Source organism: Poromitra crassiceps (assembly GCF_964638095.1).
Source record: "Poromitra crassiceps genome assembly, chromosome: 7".
Lineage (NCBI taxonomy): Eukaryota > Metazoa > Chordata > Actinopteri > Beryciformes > Melamphaidae > Poromitra > Poromitra crassiceps.
The window spans coordinates 58,492,476-58,511,402 of record NC_139628.1 but is presented as its reverse complement, the minus strand read 5'-3'; the positions used below and the strand labels follow the sequence as shown (position 1 = coordinate 58,511,402).

Below are 18,927 nucleotides of genomic sequence, written 5' to 3'. Positions count from 1 at the left end.
CATTGAAAAGTTTCAAGACTGGACTGCTGATTGTTCCTTTGTTGCGGGCAGACGAGGGAAGGCTAGCATGCTGGGGATGTTGGAGTAGGAGCCCGGTTCTCTGGCCTGGAGGCAGGAAGTAAAACAGGTGCAAGCAGAACATTAATGAGGGTTTCCAACTTCCAATCCACTTAGGTGTTCCAGTGCCGGGGCCCTAATCAATGTCTGCACCTGTTTTACTTGCTGCCTTCTAGACACAAACTGGGTGAAGTGAGTGGGAAGTGAAATAGGCTAATTGCTCCAGCAGAACCGGCAGGGTGCCGGCGAAGCTGAACGGCCAGCAGAAGATGCACCAGTCAACCATGCTTCCATAAAGTCCAGCTCCGTGCACCGTCACACTGAAGGCCACACAGCTGAACAGCAGTGTGTCAGAAGCTTCAAGCCTCCAGGACTCAAATATGAGTGACACCTCTTAGTTTTCAACTCAAAGTATATCAACACGTTGCTTAGTGTTGTTTCTTCTTAACCAGACACTTGGCCACATAACGACAGTTCCTTAGAACAGACAGTGCTGCGTCTGATCCTCCTCCCAGGCCAGGTGTCCAGTTACATTCCATTGTCAAATTCTTCATCATGTATGAAATGGAGATGATCCCAAACCCATCCAGGATGCTAGGAGCCCAGGTCTGTGTTACACTGCGGCGCAACGACATAACCCTTCCCCAGTGGGAACCACGCCTCCAGGGCTTTGGTCCAGCTACCGGTGTCACAGAAAGTCAACAGGATGTCGAGCACTGCAGAGAGAGAGAGAGAGAGGGTGGGTAAGGAGAGAGGGAGGAGGAGAGGAACACCACTTTTATTTCTCAAAGAAAAAAACATGAATGAATGAAGACTACGTATTCATTCATTCATGCTTTCTCTTTACCCAATCAGAGTTGGTGAACACTTTCCAGAGAACCCATCAGTAGCCATCACTTCCCTCTCTTTTCCAAAGAGCCAGTTGTCTAAAGCTGCGTTCACACCGACCTTTTAAAGTTTTTCGCTGGCATCGAGTTTACATACAAAGTCAATGCAAATGAGCGATTGAGCGTATATTCGCCCGGGAGAAAAATCGCTGGGCGTCCGAGCGACAGAGACAGAACGATAGGGCGAAAATTTGCTCGTTGCCCGAGATGAAATATCCCAACTCAAGCGAAATTTCGCTGGCATCAGTCGCTCGCTGTTCAACGCTGATTGGCTGCCATGTGAGAGTGAGTCAAGGATCACACTGGCTTGGAACCGCTGGTTTATTGTGTGGCAACAAACCGCATTGACAGCTGATTGACAGGCTGACAGCTGACATGAAGTGAAGTCTGTACTACCGGTATAGAGCTCGTGTTAGGAGCACACTGATAGGCTTAGCTTGTAAATAACTATGGTGGCCCGTAGTGGACAAACATCATGACATTGTGTAACGTTATAGCCCCCAGATGTCCGTCAATTCTTGTGCCTGTTGACGAGCGATTTAAACACAGCGACAGAGCGATTCCAAAGGGTTGAATCGAGCGACAGAGAGAAAAATAAATATGTCGGCGTGAACACAGCAGTATATAGCTACACATCACCTTCTATGCTATCTCAGATCTATGCTGTGATGCTGTGCTTACCTTTGTCAACCATCCATCACCAGCAATGTCCAGACTCCAGAGGACCTCCTTGCAGCTTACGCCAAAGTTTCCATCTTGTTTCATGTCGTGAATAAAGTTTTTCATTCGAGGATTCCTCCTACTCTGTCCTTATTGAAATAGGTTTTCTCAAGCATTAATAACAACATTAGAAACCTTTCACTGTCTTGTCAGTGAACATTCACAGCGCTCACCTTGGTTAACTGTTAGGATCTTAGAGTGGAAGTTCTTGGGGTTGTTTCTCTTCACCATGTGCTCGTCGATGGGCAGCCTCGCCGCGTGGACGCTCAGCTCACTGGCCCTCAGGTAGCTGATTTTCTGTTGGGGAGACACAGCAAGGAATCATTATAATGGTGTAATAACTTGAATTATATAACACTGATCAAAAGAGAGTTACAAAGTGCTTCAAGGGAATTAAAGAAAAGTAATAATAGCAGAAGGAAAAGGATACAAGACAAAGTGAAATACATAATACAAACTTAAAAAGGCAACAGAATGATGAGTTTTGTCTCTCAGACTCAAATCTGAGAAGGTGAGGTCATAGTGACCTTGACCTTTGACACCTAAATCTAATAAATTCACATTTGAGTCCAAGATTACTTTTGTGCCAAATTTTAGCAAATTTCATCAAGGCGTTTCTGGGATATTGTGTTAACAATCATAGAATGGACATGACCTTGAACTTTGACGTTTGACCACCAAAATCTAATCAGTTTATCCTTGAGTCCAAGTGGGTGTTTGTGCCAAATTTGAGCAAATTCCCTCAAGGCGTTCCTGAGATATCGTGATGAAAAGCATGGAATGGACAGCCGTGAGCTCACACTAGTGACCTTGAACTTTGACCTTTCACCACCAAAATCTGATCAGTTCTTCCATGAGAACAAGTGGACATTTGAGCGAAATTTGAAGAAATGCCCTCGAGGCGTTTCTGAGATATTGCGTTAAAGGAATATTCAGCTATGTTTTTGTGTTAAAATAAGTGTTAAATGGCTCACCTGGCGGAGGCATAATAAAATGTTTAAAATGGTTTAACGATTCCAACAATTTGCTGTGGACCCCCTGGAAGCCCCCAGGACCCCACGTTGAGAAGCACTGTGCAAATGCATTGATATAATTGCATGATCAAGTTGCTGCTATGTGATGCTGATGTTGTGTAGATGCTGCAGACTGGTTCAGTATAACAAACCTTCTGGATGCTTTCATCCACAAGGCCACCAAGGATATAAACCTTGTCAGGATCCACCATCTCCAAGGCTGAAACAAAAGAAGAAACAAGAGCGCATTGCATGAATTTAGCAGCAGCACAAATGTATGTAATGAGCATATATACTGTGTGTGTGTGTGTGTGTGTGTGTGTGTGTGTGTGTGTGTGTGTGTGTGTGTGTGTGTGTGTGTGTGTGTGTGTGTGTGTGTTTGTACACAAGTACTTTTATTATGTTTGCCATTTTGCCAGAGAGAGACAACAGGTTTGGGCTAAGATAAATGTACCGTTTTCAGCTATGGGGACATTAATGAGGTGTGGGCTCCCTCTGCCTGCCATGAGATGCATTTCAAGTAAGCTGCACTTACTATTATGTATGAACTTCACTACAACTGATCTGATCTGAGTTCAGCTCCCCCCACTATTCATACAGGCCATTTATTTATTCATAATAATAATAATAATTCATTTATTTTATATCACTTTTCAAAACCCAAAGACGCTTAACAGTAAAACAAAAGACAAGCAACAGGCAACAGATACAGGGAACAGGCAACAGGTACAAATAACAGTGGCGGTTCAGGGCAAGGTTGTATGGAGAAGCAGAGGAGAGGAAGATAACAGGAGGGAGGGGCAGGGGGGGAGGAGGGGGGGGCGGAGGGTGATGGTTTGGAGGAGGTGGTCAGGGGTAGGGGAGGTTGTAGGCTTGGGAGAACAGATAGGTTTTAAGTGGGGTTTTGAAAGTGGGGAGTGAGGGAGAGTCTCGGACGGTCTGGGGGAGGGAGTTCCAAAGTCGGGGTGCGGCGCGGGAGAAAGCACGGTCACCAAAGGTTTAAATCCACCACACCTTCTTTAGCATCTGGGGTGAGGTAGATGACATCTTCTGGAGGAAACAGGTCCAGACAGCTTTCCTCTGTTATGTCCATCTGGGGAAACAGAACCCAGGCAGCTGCTCACAACACAAGCCTTTTCCTGTGAGTGAAACAACTGAGCTAATTAAGCGTTTATCAGGCGTATAATACCAGGGGACCAGGGTCAGAAATAGATCGGGGCTTGGGTCAAAAATCATAAAATGCCCCTGGGGTACACATTGTAATACACAATGTAAATGCAAGTGTACATTATGTAATACAGTAGTTCAACTGCTACTGAAAAGTACCAACAAGTCAGATCAAAGGGGGGGGGGGGGGATGCCCAATGAGGAAAAGTGAATTATAAGCTATAATAAAGTGACTGTTTTGAATGGCGGTTAAAGCGCTTCATCTTATTAGTTTGAGTATGAGAGTACTGCTGGCTGCAGGGGGACATCAGGTCAAGCAGAACTTATACTGATCATTTGGCTACAATAATAACAGTTACAAAATGCATCACAGTAACGGAATTCCTTACTTACTTTTGTTGTACTACAGCATTCTGACAGTTTTCTTTATGGTTAGAGAAAGATTAGCAGCAACTTTAGGACTCTGAACTTGACAGTTTTCTTTATGATTTGAGAAAGATTAGCAGTGTAACTTTAGGACTCTGAACTTGAATAATCACCATGTAGTTGAGAAAGCCGTCGTTCATCCTGAGGCACTCTCTGTACAGACGGCTGTCCTCTCTCAGGTCCGTCAGCAGCAGGTGGAACGGTCGAGTGGCCTTCCTGTTCGACCCGTACAGCCTCCGCAACTGGCCGGCCAGCCGGCTTATCTCCTGAAAGACATGCACGCACGCACGCACGCACGCCATTTATTTTCACTATTATCAGCAATTCTGATGGTGATTTTTTATATATGCATGAAAGTTCATCCTTCTTGAAAATGTTACATTCAGTGTACCATGCTGCATTGCGATTTGTCTCTGAATCGAGTTTCCGCACACATCATTGCAGTTCGTATGAGAAAGTTGGTCTGTGTCTTCCTTATACAACCGCAGAATGGAACACTGCTATATTTTTCTTTATAAGGCCATGTGTGTTCCTTATTGAGTCCTAAAGCTAACAGTAGCTGCAACCTTCGGTCTCGCGGACAAATTATTGTGTTAAATATTAGTGTTTCATTCCTCGAACCCGCGCTGTCTTTGGTGAGAGTGCTTTTAATGTTTTTGCACCCTCATCTTGGTGTGAGCTACAGAGTCACACCCTCATCTTGGTGTGAGCTACAGAGTCACACCCTCATCTTGGTGTGAGCTACAGAGTCACTTTAAACTAGATTATTTTATAAGCAAGGAAGATTATAAATACAGGATTAAGGACTATTTGACCACTGAACACTGCTAACTGCCTGGTGTCATTTGCTGTCTTGTGTCTGTTTTGATGTGAAACTTTTGTTACATGAAACTTGTTATGCTGCTGTCTTGGCCAGGACTCCCTTGTAAAAGAGATTCTGAATCTCAATGGGAATATTCCTGCTTAAATAAAGCTTAATGAATGAATGAAAAATAATTCCACAAGTCACACAATGACAGGATGTATATATATTTTGGTCATGGGTTTCATCATACACTTTCTGAAATACAACATCTAAAAGCTAAGATCTTATCAGATGGGGAACCTGGAACAAAATCCTATCAAATCAAGGTCTAATGTGTGCCAGTTTAGGGGTCTTTGACGTGGATAAAGTTTAAGTTGAATAAGCCTAAGGTTAAACTTCTACCTGTGAACCTGTGAATCACCTTGTCAGACATGCAGTCCGTCATGCTCAGGTCCACACAGAGCTTCATCCCTGTTGACTGAGCTTCAGCCAGACGCTCTTTGGTGATGGCCTTGACGACCCGCTTGGTGAGCTGGGGACGGTCTGCGCCGGAGCCTGCACAGTGAAAACACAGTAAAGTCAGCACTTATGCTGATGACAGATTCAAAGTGACTTACAGGGTTGCTACACATTTTTTATTCAAAAATTCCATACTTATTCCGGACGTTGATTTGTTTTGAAGATTGTATCTGCTGTTCAATATGATTTATGCAGACAGACCTCTTGCCCCATGCTAACTCACTGTATAGATAAAGATTGTTCTTCACAGTGACAAATATCAAAATATCTGAGATGATTGGCAGGGTTCCTACATGGTTTCCAATGGAAAATATTTAATTTTACAATGGAAACTTTCCATTGTAAAATTCTATATTTTTCCTAGACTCTATGTTCTTGACTGGATTTGATTTTGGTTGTTGTTTGCTATAATGCATGCTGAATTGCTGACAGCGGCTGGGTAATAAGAGCTCTGGCTGGGGCCAGATGCGGCCCGCGATAAGGCGCCGAGTGACCATTTTCTAATTGACACTGAAAACTAAGGTTAAATCAAGTTTAACTGAGCTCCAGCTAAATTCCCAAATATCTCCACCTGCTTGCCCAGGCACTTAACTAACTTAACTTAACCTAATTAACTATCTTATGTGTACGAAGTCGATGTTTGGTTCATTTTTATTTATGGAGAGATCTTTTTTTTTATTTGTTTGGGACAAGAGTTTACTCTGACTGAATTGAAGTGAACAAACTCAATTCCTAACGTTTGTTGTTTATCGTTTGTTTTTTTAACTGCTTTTACCTGAATTCACCTGATTTCACTTGAACAAGTAGAAGCAGGTGTTCAGATATTTTACACTCATGTATATCCAAGTATATTCGTTTCACCATCAATCTCCCTACAGAAACAACCCTGTATTTGTATCTTCACCTGATTCCTGCTCGCGGTTGAGCTTCCTCCTCTGCTTCTCTTCTTTCCTCTTGCTCTTCCTCACAGCCAGCTGCTTCTCCCAGTGCCGCTGCTTTCTCAAGACGTTCCTCTGTTCATTAAACAGGAACATCAACAGCTCAGAAGGACTCAGTCTGTGGGTTTACAGGACACAGTGCATATAGGCTACAGTCAACTGTCAATATCAGTGTTTCAATGCAAGGTTCACAAAGGAATAGAAGCCAAAAGAATAATCCTGGGCTGTATAGTATTCTGGTATTTACCAATCATCTCAGAACAGGAAAACATTTGGGATTAGATTGATCATTAAAATCATAATGAATGACATGGCAAAGAGCTGGTTTTTGTTGTTGCTTTATTTTGAATCCTCCCCCTGACCAACTCCATCACCTATTTTAATGTACATTATGTATTTTCGCTAATGCTGAGTACATTTGCTAAGTACATGCCTGTGGAAGTAACCCACTCAGCATGTTTATCACTGCCATTCTATCTTATTGTATAGGCTATTTGTATTGTTCTGTATGATGTTGTGTTGTCTTGTCTCTTTATGTCAGTGATGTTGTGTTGTATGTTATGCGAGTGCCAAAGACACATTTCCATGTTGTATCAATGTAATTGAAAAAGTAATCTGAATGTGAAATGCTCGTAGTCCTTGTTAGCAAATGAACTTACTGAATAGAGCGCATCTTCTCTCTTTGGCCTATTTTCCGCTTCATCAGCCTCCACGTCTATATGAAGCATATCCATCACGTCTGTGATGGCAGGAGCTGGGTCTCCATTCAACTGCCTTTCGCCTTTATCTAAGGGACAACGTGTCATTACAATCTTCTGCTGTTTTCTGTCAGCTAGCTGCATCGCCTGAAAAAACTTCTGGACTCCACATTTCTGTTTTTGTGTAGCACTAGCTCAGTCGTAGTAAATGTTGCTGTATTGTAAGCCGGGACCGGTCTAGGCACAGGTACAGTGACTGTTAGGCTATGTATGCACAGGTAACTTTAAGAACTGAACGTCAGCAGTAAACAGACAGAATGTGCAAGAATAGTTTGTTATATTCCTACACCAGCACTAACCGATTGTCAGGATCGTTGTGTGGTTTTATTGGAAATCACTAAACATTGTATCTACAGTGAAAAGCTTCGATTTAAAAAGAGGTGCAAACATGCCTGAAACGTTGCTTCCGGTCGCGAACGTGTGTGCGGCGCATGTATGTGACGTCAGAGTAAACAAAGTTATGGAACAGGAAAGGGAAAAATAAAAACGGTCAAGAAAGCAAGTTCCATTTTCAATATGCAATAAGTCACACATGCATGCGATGCAATGCGCATGCATTTATTTTCACAATACAATACAGTTCTTATATGCCCCTGAAATGTCTTATTTTAGACCGGAATTAATTAGAAATCTCGTTTCTAGTCGGAAGTCTTTGTGGGTACACTCGTTGGACTGTAGTTCTTATCGTTTAAATTTGGTTTTCTCCGCTTTCCCTGCATGTCACAATTGTATGTCAGATTAATTTACAATTTTTAATCACACTATTCAGCCAATTGACACGTCGTGTCGATAGCTTAGCTCCACATGAAGGAGTTTTACTGCAGTTGTTGTAGCCCTCACCACATGCTCAGAAACATTACAGTGACCAATGGAAATCACGGAGGAGGGGTATGTCACCAGACAGCATTATGGGTATTTTGAGTCAAATTAATTTGTAAACTCGTTTTACAAAGTAATGATCTAAATAACTATCATAATATATCGCATAATATCTGTGTCATAAAAAGGGGTCAGTAAATTGGGTGCCGTAAAAGCGTAGTGGTGTATCAACCATGAGGCAGAAGCCTATGCTCCAGATAGGGCTAGTGAGGCAGTGGCGTTTCTCCGGCAAGACTATACTTTCAGGGATCATTTCTATAGTTTCTAACTTGAGAAATGTGTTTCTAAAATGTTCAGTCTCGCTATCCACGATGATGAGATGGTGATACTCTGTTCTGAGCGCGAAGCGGGCAGAGAGACTTGATTCAGTTCATATGCTCTCTGCTTTTGATGACCGTTCACTGTCTCCTATGGGGACATTGAGGAAGAGAGTATGATCCGAGTGGTAGCTAATTCATGTTTAAAATAAGTTTGTTTGTTGTTTTTTTTCCGTAAAAATCTTATAACACATGTTCCCTACAGTCTTTATCAAACGATTAGCTACATTACATTATTTAAATATATAGTAGGCCTACTATTAAAGTTTTGTTTTTTATTTTCATTATATCGTTGTAGAGGCAAAAACAAATCCATTCACCAAGTCTGTTACAAATCTATCATGATCATCTATATAGGCTCCTAAATGGTATAAACAGTAAAGCGTGTTTAACGAAATAATAAAATAAAGTCACAACAAAGCACCAGTTTAGTTGCACCGTCTATGAGAATAGTAGCTGGGTAAATGACTCCCCCCCCCCCCCCCCCCCCATCCGGACCAGATCAGAGAAATCTATTATACAATAAAGTGTCAAAAATAATGTTCTTCCCCTAGTAGAGGCATACTATGGATCTGTAGAGTCAAGTAGCTACGGCTACCTATAGTTTTAAAGGTACATTCCACCAATAGGCTTGGGTAGAATATACATTTGAAATGATAAGTACTTGGACATAAAGTAGTATTTGGTAGAATATATCTTCCAAACTATAAGTAGCCTACTTGAACGGAAAGTAGTATTTGGATAGACCCTCAAATTTATAATATTTGATCTCCGACTCTACAGATCTATATTGGCTGTGGATTTGAATGGGCAGCTGCCTTTTTGTGTCTAATATGCAGGGTAAACACAGGTGCAACCAATTCACTAATTAGGCCCCCAGCACTGGAACACCTAAATGGACTGGAAGATGGAACCCCTGTATGCGGCTCATATTAAATGTTAACGTTAGGCCGTGTCTCCGACAGACACATTAACAAGGTATTTCGGTCTTTATGTCTTGTAGTAGTTAGTAGTAGTTGTTGTTGATAGTTGTCATAACAACCACCCCTGTCGGAAAGACGTGCACACGCTGGGTAGGAAGCGTTGTTGTCCCGGAGGCGATATTTTTTTTCGGATGATGGCGAAGGCTATGCGAAGGCATAACCCGCCCCTCTCTGCCTCTGATTGGCCTAGCGTCACACTTCCATCCAAACACATTCGCTTGGCTATCCTGCATTAGCTACATCTCTTTCTACAGTCTGTGGTCAGACCGTCAGACTCAGACTTACCCCGCTAGCCGGGTGCTTCTCGCTCATACTGAGCACATTAGCGCCCGGCGAATACTCAGGAGCCGGCTTTTAGACCTAGAATGGCACAGTGTAAAATGGGAAATGCGTGACGTTAATGTGCTCAGTATGAGCGAGAAGCGCCCGGCTAGCGGGGTAAGGTCAGACAGACATACAGCAGTTACGCTTGCTAGCCTGCATGAAAGACGCCAGTGTGTTTATGTTTTTAATATAGTCATATCTATGGTTTATAACGCTGCCACTAATCAGAGGCAGAGAGGGCCAGGGGCGGGTCTTCGCCATCATCCGAAAAAAATATCACTTCTCCAGAGGAGAGGGAGAGAGAAGGGGAGAGGGGGAGAGAAGAGAGGAGGGGAGAACCAGAGGAGAGGGGGAGAGGAGAGAGGGGGAGAAGAGGATGGGAGAGGGGGAGAGGAGGAGAGGGGAGGAGAGGAGAGGGGAGGAGAGGAGAGGGGAGGAGAGGAGAGGAGAGGGGAGGAGAGGGGGAGAAGAGGAGGGGGAGAGGAGAGGAGAAGAGGAGAGGGGAGAGGGGGGGGACCAGAGGAGGGGGGAGAAGAGGAGGGGAGAGAAGAGGAGAGGAGAGGGGGAGAAGAGGAGGGGAGAGGGGGAGAGAAGAGGAGGGGAGAGGAGAGGGGGAGAGGAGAGGAGAGAGGGGGAGAAGAGGGGGGAGAGAAGAGGAGGGGAGAACCAGAGGAGAGGGGGAGAGGGGAGAGAAGAGGGGGGGAGAGGAGAAGAGGAGAGGGGAGAAGAGGAGGGGAGAGAGGGAGAGGAGGAGAAGAGGAGAGAGGGGGAGAGGTCAGCAGTCAGCAGCTATGATAGCACGAGCCACTTGGGGGGAGGAAGTCCATATATGGTCCATCCGGTCATGGGGCACAGCGATTGGCTGGCTCAGATTCAAATCTGAGTCAGCCAATCGCGTTGTCCTGCACTGTTTGGGACCGTGTATAAAAGGCCACCGCTGACCGGGGTGGGTGGGGGGAACCAGAGGAGAGGGGGGGAGGGGGAGAAGAGGGGGAGAGGAGGGGAGAGGAGAGGGGGAGAGGAGAGGAGAGAGGGGGAGAAGAGGGGGGGAGAGAAGAGGAGGGGAGAACCAGAGGAGAGGGGGAGAGAAGAGGGGGAGAGGGGAGAGAAGAGGGGGGGAGAGGAGAGGAGAAGAGGAGAGGGGGGGAGGGGAGAGGAGGGGAGAGGAGAGGGGGAGAGAAGAGGAGGGGAGAGGAGAGGGGGAGAGGAGAGGAGAGAGGGGGAGAAGAGGGGGGGAGAGAAGAGGAGGGGAGAGGAGAGGGGGAGAGAAGAGGAGGAGAGGGGGAGAGAAGAGGGGGGGAGAGGAGGGGAGAGAGGGAGAGGAGGAGAAGAGGAGAGAGGGGGAGAGGTCAGCAGTCAGCAGCTATGATAGCACGAGCCACTTGGGGGGAGGAAGTCCATATATGGTCCATCCGGTCATGGGGCACAGCGATTGGCTGGCTCAGATTCAAATCTGAGTCAGCCAATCACGTTGTCCTGCACTGTTTGGGACCGTGTATAAAAGGCCACTGTTGACCGGGGTGGGTGGGGGGAACCAGAGGAGAGGGGGGGGGGGGGAGAGGAGAGGAGGAGAGGGGAGAAGAGGAGGGGAGAGAGGGAGAGGAGGAGAAGAGGAGAGAGGGGGAGAGGCCAAGCTACCAAAAGACAATACTGTATGTATATATTTATCGTTTTAATTAATTATTTCTTTATTTAGTTTTTACTCCAAATGCCAGGCTGACTGCATTGGGGCTGGCTCCGCTCTGCTGGGCTGGAAAAGCGCTCACAACTAGAGGGGGGAGAAACGCTTTCCTTTTCTTTCTTTCTTTCTTTCTTTCTTTCTTTCTTTCTTTCTTTCTTTCTTTCTTTCTCACTCTCTCTCTCCCTCTCTCTCTCTCCCCCCCTCCCCTCTCTCTCTCTCTCTCTCTCTGTCTCTCTCTCTCTCTGTCTCTCTCTCTCAAAGTCAAAAGCTCCTGGGAGAAACCGCTCACTTCTTGTCAGGGATTGACGTGGGAAATTGGGAGGACTTATTTTTCTTGTCTCGGAGACTGATCCGCCTGGTATTCACTGTGGCCGGACAGGGCAGGGGAGAGGACTTTTTTTATATATTTTTTTTATTTTGTCCAGTGTGCATGCATGGCTTGGGGGGACAAACTGTTTCATGCATTTTTTTTTTGTATTTGTTATTTGATTGATTGCTTTTCTCCCCATATATCTTTCGGACCTCTTGGAGTTTTGGAATGCTCATGTTGCGTCTGCAATGCATCATCGTAAAGCTGGACATTATATTAGACTACACTTATTGAACGCACGTCCCTGCGAAAAGCCATGAGGCACAAATGATGTTTAACATATCTATAGATGGGGGATCATTCTCTAAGAATTTGGAGGACTTTGACTCTATTCGCAGTGTTCTCCTTTACAGGTTAGTGCACCCTTAAGTCTGCACAGTGAACCTCTTTTGTTTGGTAGCCTATTTCTTGACGCATGTAGCCTGGCCCAGCCAGGAGTTAATATGGGCTTTATAGTTTGTCTCAAGTTTGCTGAATGCCAGAGGGGATTTAAACACCTCGTGCACGTCTGAAGGGGGCGGGGGGTGAGGAGGGGGTCAGGGGTCAGCACAACAAAACAAAAGAAGAATTTCTATAAGGTTCAGTGGATGCTCCCTCAACGGGTCACAATATTCTTCTTCTCCTTTTTAGGGACTTATTTGTTGCGCTCATACCTACGTGAGTTTATAATAATTTAAGGAGTAGGCTGCTGAATTCCTCCTTCGAAGGAGTGACTGGACTTATACATGACGGTTAGATAAAACATGAACAGGCTGTAGTAGTGTTGTCTGTCTGTTTGCTGCATTATTTAACGCGATGAGACGAGCTCAGGCTACCAAGTCAAGCGGACACGCATTCCTCCTCTGCTGCTCCGTGCCAGAGAGGACCCTCTGCTAAGAAAGCTTCTGTGTTGTCAGGGGCAACGGCTCCACCCCGCCAATCACGCGGAGATATGCGCGTCACGTGGTACAACCGTAGAACCCGTATGCAGTGTTGCCAGATCGGCGAGTTTTACGCGCAATGGGTTGGCACCATCGACATGTTTGGCACGCATTTGTTTGGGCGGTTTTGTGGCGGTTTTTGAACAGTCTTTACTTTTAGGCTGAAAACCATTAGCTGTATCTGGCAACACTTACCCGTATGTGGACAGACAAACATGGCGAGGGAATATATCACTGCTCATCTTCATGAAACCCAGGCAGTTTTATAAGAACTATATTGAATGATTGCGCGGGTTAAAAACAGTGGTACACAATGGCGTCCAGAAACGGTACCGAGACTGTGGTTCGTTCCGGTACCGGTCAAACGGGTAAAGGAGATGACGGCGTGCACGACAACGGCAGTGACCGTGAATCCACACCATCGAGTTACAGCAGCAACTCTGATGAGTAAGAAGCTCATTATTTGACATTTGACTAAGAAGACATTTGCACTTGTTGATATAAAAGCTGTCCTGAAATCGTGAAACATGCTATGAGTGTAGGAGGACAGTAGGCTACTCGATCGTTACAGAAACTCGCTACTCTGCTAGTCTGCTTAGCAACACAGGAAGCTGTAACTGATATGTAAACAGTCATTATTTGCTGTCTGGTGGTGGTAGTATTGAGGTTAACGTTTAAGGGATGGACTGTGTGCGTGTGTGTCTATAATTTACTCCTCCTATGTTTGTTTTGTGAATTTAAGTGCATGTTAAAAGCCAGCCAGTCCATAGCTGTGCAAAAGAGGGAGTGTCCCCCCTGCCTTCAAAAGGTTTCCATCTCTCCTCTCTCTGTGCTTTTCATAGTATGGGCAACTGTTTTCAATTTGGGAGGTTAACCTTCATAAATAATTGCATGCTTCTTGCCACGCACAGTGAATTTATAGATGTCGTGGTGCCTGAGCTGACTGAGCTGCTGCCTACCACAGGTTCACCACCAAAGGTTGGAATAAGGAGAGAGATCAAAAGGGGAGACAAATCAAGCCCCCCCCCAAACCCCTAAAAAGGACACCCCACTTTTTTTTTGTCATTATATAGTTTGCTGGAAAACAGGGAGATTGGATTCTTATCAAACTGGCCTGGGAAGTTGGTTCTATTAAAATTATATTGTAGCACACGTAAAAGTGTTCTTTATGGTCAGTGTGTGTGGCGTAAGCCGGTTCCAGGTTTTTTTTTTACTGCGGTGGTTGAATCCTCGATCCTGTCTGCCTAGGCTGGGCTAGCAGCTAAATGCTAACTATGCTGAATGGGGAGAATGGGAGGATTTCCCCCATGCGGACCCATTGAGCACACGTCTGTGATGAGACACTGCTATAGCTGCCTTTCAGTGCTCTGTGTTTTCCCTCAGTGACTTGGAACCAGAATGGCTGGACGACATCCAGAAGAACGGCGAGCTCTTCTACCTGGAGCTGAGCGAGGGCGAGGAGGAGGCCGCGTTGGCCCAGGCCACCGCCAATCAAGGTGTGTCCACCAATCACGTTCGTTTCAGCGAAAAGGAGGCGGAGATCATCACGGAGCAAAACAAGAAGCAGCAGCAGCGCGGCGGCTCCCGGGTGAAGGGAGAGCCCACGCTGAAGAGGCTGGCCAGGATGCTGAGGAGGAAACGCCGGCCGTCCCAACGCAGGAAGGACGGGGGTAAAGACGGCTCCTCGCTGTCGTCACCGCCGGCGTCCATCTTGAAGAACCAGGCAGGCCAGAGGCAGGGTGTGACGGTCCAGCAGCAGCAGCTGAAGGAAGTGTGCGTCTACCTCAACCCCAACCGCCTGGGGGGCTCGGCAACACCTCTCTCAGGGTTCGTACAAAGTCTGGAACCTTTTTCACACTCGTGTTTACAAGGTTTGGGAATAAGCGTGAATTTATTATACTTGTTGAAAAGGACTTGGTTTTCATCATCTTCTGGTGTTTCATCTACACAGTCACTCATGTAAACCAAATATTTTTAATAGCTGAAATGATTGTCTCTTGATGTCTCACACAAGACACGGAGCGGACAGCGGAGTGGACTGGAGCTGGATTGACTGACTGACATGGCCATGGAAATGAAAAGGGACATTGTTCTGTTCAGCTCTGCTCCACTCCGTGTCATGAGGGCAACCATCTGCTCTCAGCGCTCTGAAAGTGCATGATGAAAGTGCTTGAATTTGACAGTGAAAAAGCTGTAGGAACACCTGCTCTCTCTGACAGAGGAGGTCTGCTGGAGGCTCTGCTGGGTGTGCTGCATCGTCCAGGCTGGAGCAGAGGCCAGGGAGACCCTGCAGTGGCTCGGAGGGAGGAGAGGCTGACGGTCCATGGCTTGGTTCCCAACAGCCCGGCCATCAAGTGTGGCCAGATCCTGATTGGTGAGACCAGAAGTGCAACTGTTGATAATATCAATTTAGCGTAACAGTATGTTTTAGACCACGAGTAGTTTGAATTTCTGCAGATATATGAAGTTAGCCCACTGATACTGACTCAGTTAACTTACATCAGTCACTGCTGCAGTATGGCTATTCCTTAGAGAGCAGTGGTCCTCAAACTCTTTCACGTGGAGGAGCCCTAGACGGACACAAATTACACCGACCCCCAAATGATAGGATTTTGTCTCAGCCTGGGTCCCCCATATGATCAGATATGAGCTTTTGTGACCCTCCAACTGTCCCAATAGCCCTAATCACCCAATCAGCCCTAATCACCCAATCAGCCCTAACGACCCCAACACCACGCCCCTGCAAGACAGGGAGGGCCATCACACTTTGAGATGTTTTATTACAGAAATTGTATGAAACCCATGACCAAAATAGTCAGTCTGTCATTGTGTTACTTATGGTTGGGATTCTAGTGAAAATAAATGATTACCCTTTTTTAATTGCAACTCTTTCACTCCTTTCTTATTTTGTCATGTTATATTCCTCAAAAGGTGGGTTATTATTCATTCACTGCATCATAATGATGTAGTTTTCTCTTGCAGTTTTCTAAGCAAAATGTTGTAGTCGGGTAAAGGGGGTACTTGGATTGATAAATCAGGTAAAGGGGGTACTGCAGGCAAAACTTCTATAATGCATTGATCAAAATCACATGTGTGGCAAACCCTCTAACTGCTACTCCACTCTGGTTAAAAACATACACTAACATAGTGCTGAGATTATTTGTTTATTAATCAATTAGCTGATTCTCATAATAAGTCATCAATAACAATTCGAATTTTGATAATCAACTAATTGTTTTAGTCATTTATCCCCAAAAAATATACCCCTGGTGCTGGTTGCACACTAAAAAAAATCATTATGGAATTAATACTTTGTGGGGGGTTTTGGCTCCTGGTCAGAATAAGTAATATAATCAATTTGCTCATGTGACAGGCTTTTGTTATTTCTGACATTTTACAGACTAAATGATTAATCAATTAATAAAAAAAAACAAAGTTGATAACAAAAATAATCGTTAGTTGCAGCCCTACACACACATCGTTATTAGTGAATGAATGCTGCTTGTCCCAGATCTGCTACTGACAGGTTGTCTCTTCCTATGTGCTGTGCTGTGCTCAGGCGATGTGCTCGTAGCGGTGGACGATGTGGACGTGACCTCGGAGAACATCGAGCGGGTTCTCTCCTGCATCCCAGGACCGACGCAGGTGAGTGTGTGCGGAGATCTTCCAAGACCACATAGATGTTCAGACGCAGCTTGCGTGTGTACAGGAGGCCACCTACTGTATTGTTATGGTCTCTGCTACCACACATTACACCATCTCTGCAGCCCATCCTTACACAAAGACCACGATGCCAGTGTGTTTTGCCCCAACTCTTGGAATATACACGTCTTTTCCATATTGGATTATCTTCCCAAATCCGTAAGGCAGTATTTAGGCCTTGAGACTCTTGGCTTGTCGTACACAGCCAACTGGCTCAGTGAATATAGACATTAAGATGCTTTCCGATGCATCGCTTCCTCTCAGCTGTGAAAGCGTGTATAGGAAGTACCAGTCAGCGCCGCTCGACATTAGAAAACCCTCAATTATGGAGAAATGATCCTTTGATCGGCGAGCGAGAAGATCCAGAGTCATGTCCGTCTTCACCAAACAGCAGAGCGTCCACAAAGCAGGAATGTGTAAATGACAGAGTGTGGCCAGGAGGGGGCGGCGATCGCGGTGGAGAGACTGTTTCTCTGCGCCACAGGAAGACGATCATTACGTTGTGGCGTGGAACGCTCAGCTGATTAGAAGATGGAGCCGGAAACTCGGCGACATTGTTGGGTAAGAGAGAGAAAAACACTGAGGCGGTCCTCGAAAAGAGTCCAAATAGAGTCGTATTGCTGACAGTATGATTGTGTTGTGTGTGTGTGTGTGTGTGTGTGTGTGTGTGTGTGTGTGTGTGTGTGTGTTGTGTAGTGTGTAGTGTGTGTGTGTAGTGTGTGTGTGTGTTGTGTGTGTGTAGTGTGTGTGTGTGTGTGTGTGTGTGTGTGTGTGTGTGTGTGTAGTGTGTGTGTGTGTGTAGTGTGTGTGTGTGTGTGTGTGTGTGTGTGTGTGTGTGTCGTAGGGGGTGGCTCTCTGTGTGACTGTGCCAGCCCTCCCAGATGGAATGTAGACACTGGCTATTATGTGGGAGGAACGAATATCAGTATTAAAGTCAGTCCACCGTGCCCTCTGCTAACCCTCGTAGCTGACTGAGCTACAGCTTAGCTTTTAGCTGTGTGTGTGTGTGTGTGTGTGTGTGTGTGTGTGTGTGTGTGTGTGTGTGTGTGTGTGTGTGTGTGTGTGTGTGTGTGTGTGTGTGTGTGTGTGCGTGCGTGCGTGCGTGCGTGCGTGCGCGCGTGCGTGTGAGAGGGAGAGTACTGAATGACTGACATCAACAGACTGGAATCCCACCAGTGAGAGCACCCTCCAGTGGTCTAACCACATCCTTATTATTTATGATGAGAGCCCTCTCAGTCTCTTTAACCAGTCTTTCCCAAAACCTTTACAAAAGCTTTACTTTGTTTTCTGCCATTTCATTTGACACATCTCGATGCCCTCAGAACAATCGACAAAGACTATTTCTTAGATGTCGCAGAAGTGAGAATACGATAGATTGAAAAGCATTTTTCCACGTTGTGTTTGTGTTGCCTCTCGGCCCTGCTTTCAGGACTGTCAGTTAGAGTCAGCAGTTGAACAGTACATCGGCGCTACCCGCCCGGCTGCTCTTTAATAATACCCCTCACATTGGCTCAATGGCTGCAGGCCCAGATGGAGGCGCCTGCAGGAGCGGCCGGTGGCCCGTGGTTGGTGCTGACAGGCCCGGGAGGAGTGGTGCCGACAGGCCCGGGAGGAGTCCGGGAGTGATCGCAGGATTAGAAAAATACAGACTAGCTTTTGGAAGGTAACTGTCAGAAGATACAGTTTATTTTCCTAAAAAAACACGCGTTACGGTTTGTATTTCAACCGCCCTGCTAGAGCATGGCACAAACAGTGCCAGGGTTAGGAAGTTCGGATTCCCATTCTTAAAAAGAGACTGCATATATATGAATACACTCATCATGATAGGTGTCTTAGATAAAAGCTTACAGGACCGGGACAGCAGGGGGACTTGGCTGAGTACAATTGAGCAGAAAATGGGAGAAAAAAGTCAAGTCAAGTTTATTTGTATAGCCCTAATTCACAAGCATGTCTCAGAGGACTTCACAGAAAATATGTCTAGCTAAATCTAGCTGAAACAACAGTAGCAAATTACAGTAGTAATAATAACAAGATTGAAAGATGCAGTGTTTGGTAGTATCACTAGGGCTGGGTACTGAAACCCGGTACCATCATGGTACCAGTATGCAGGTGTAGGTGCCTCATTCATCTCAAAGGCATTTTAAATGTGGTTGTTGAAGGAATTCATACCCCTGAACCCGTTCCAGTCCAGGGATTCAAACCAGTGACCTTCTCGTCCCAAGCACATTGTGCTAACCTGTAGGCTACCGCTACTGCTTCTTACATCTGGACGGACTCTGCTTCTGATTTACTTCAATTAACGTCAGCCTAGCTCCTGAGCAGGCCTCTCTAGTGCTGACAGGCTTCAGCCCAGAGTCTGCACAACGTGTCAACAGATACGCTGTGATTACCTCTCTATAACGCACGCTGTGTGTGTAGTGTGTGTAGTGTGTGTGTGTGTGTGTGTAGTGTGTGTGTGTGT

At 45.7% G+C, this 18,927-nt stretch overlaps 3 protein-coding genes across 4 annotated transcripts in view; 1 reads left to right on the top strand and 2 right to left on the bottom strand.

The window, feature by feature from the left end:
* The window catches only part of ltb4r2a (leukotriene B4 receptor 2a), a 135,596-nt gene that overhangs the window by 30,734 nt on the left and 85,935 nt on the right, over positions 1 to 18,927 (bottom strand). The gene's annotated exons all lie outside the window — the stretch shown is intronic.
* trmt10b (tRNA methyltransferase 10B) lies at positions 34 to 7,266 on the bottom strand (the record flags this gene model as incomplete). The annotated part of the gene is made up of 8 exons (XM_083640529.1): positions 34 to 773; positions 1,838 to 1,961; positions 2,830 to 2,897; positions 3,692 to 3,770; positions 4,384 to 4,536; positions 5,497 to 5,630; positions 6,499 to 6,607; positions 7,192 to 7,266. The coding sequence occupies 8 exons, from the start codon at positions 7,264 to 7,266 to the stop codon at positions 652 to 654; spliced, it is 864 nt and encodes a 287-aa protein (XP_083496655.1). The 3' UTR covers positions 34 to 651.
* intu (inturned planar cell polarity protein) overlaps positions 12,115 to 18,927 on the top strand; it is a gene marked incomplete at both ends in the record, with an annotated part of 38,530 nt that continues 31,717 nt past the window's right edge. The window contains 4 exons of one of the 2 annotated variants that reach the window (XM_083640506.1): positions 12,115 to 12,197; positions 14,148 to 14,591; positions 14,984 to 15,138; positions 16,324 to 16,409. In XM_083640506.1, the coding sequence (XP_083496632.1) occupies positions 12,115 to 12,197; positions 14,148 to 14,591; positions 14,984 to 15,138; positions 16,324 to 16,409 (768 nt within the window). Of the gene's footprint in view, positions 12,198 to 13,077; positions 13,212 to 14,147; positions 14,592 to 14,983; positions 15,139 to 16,323; positions 16,410 to 18,927 lie in introns of those variants that run through there. The other variant, XM_083640505.1, reaches the window with a different exon arrangement.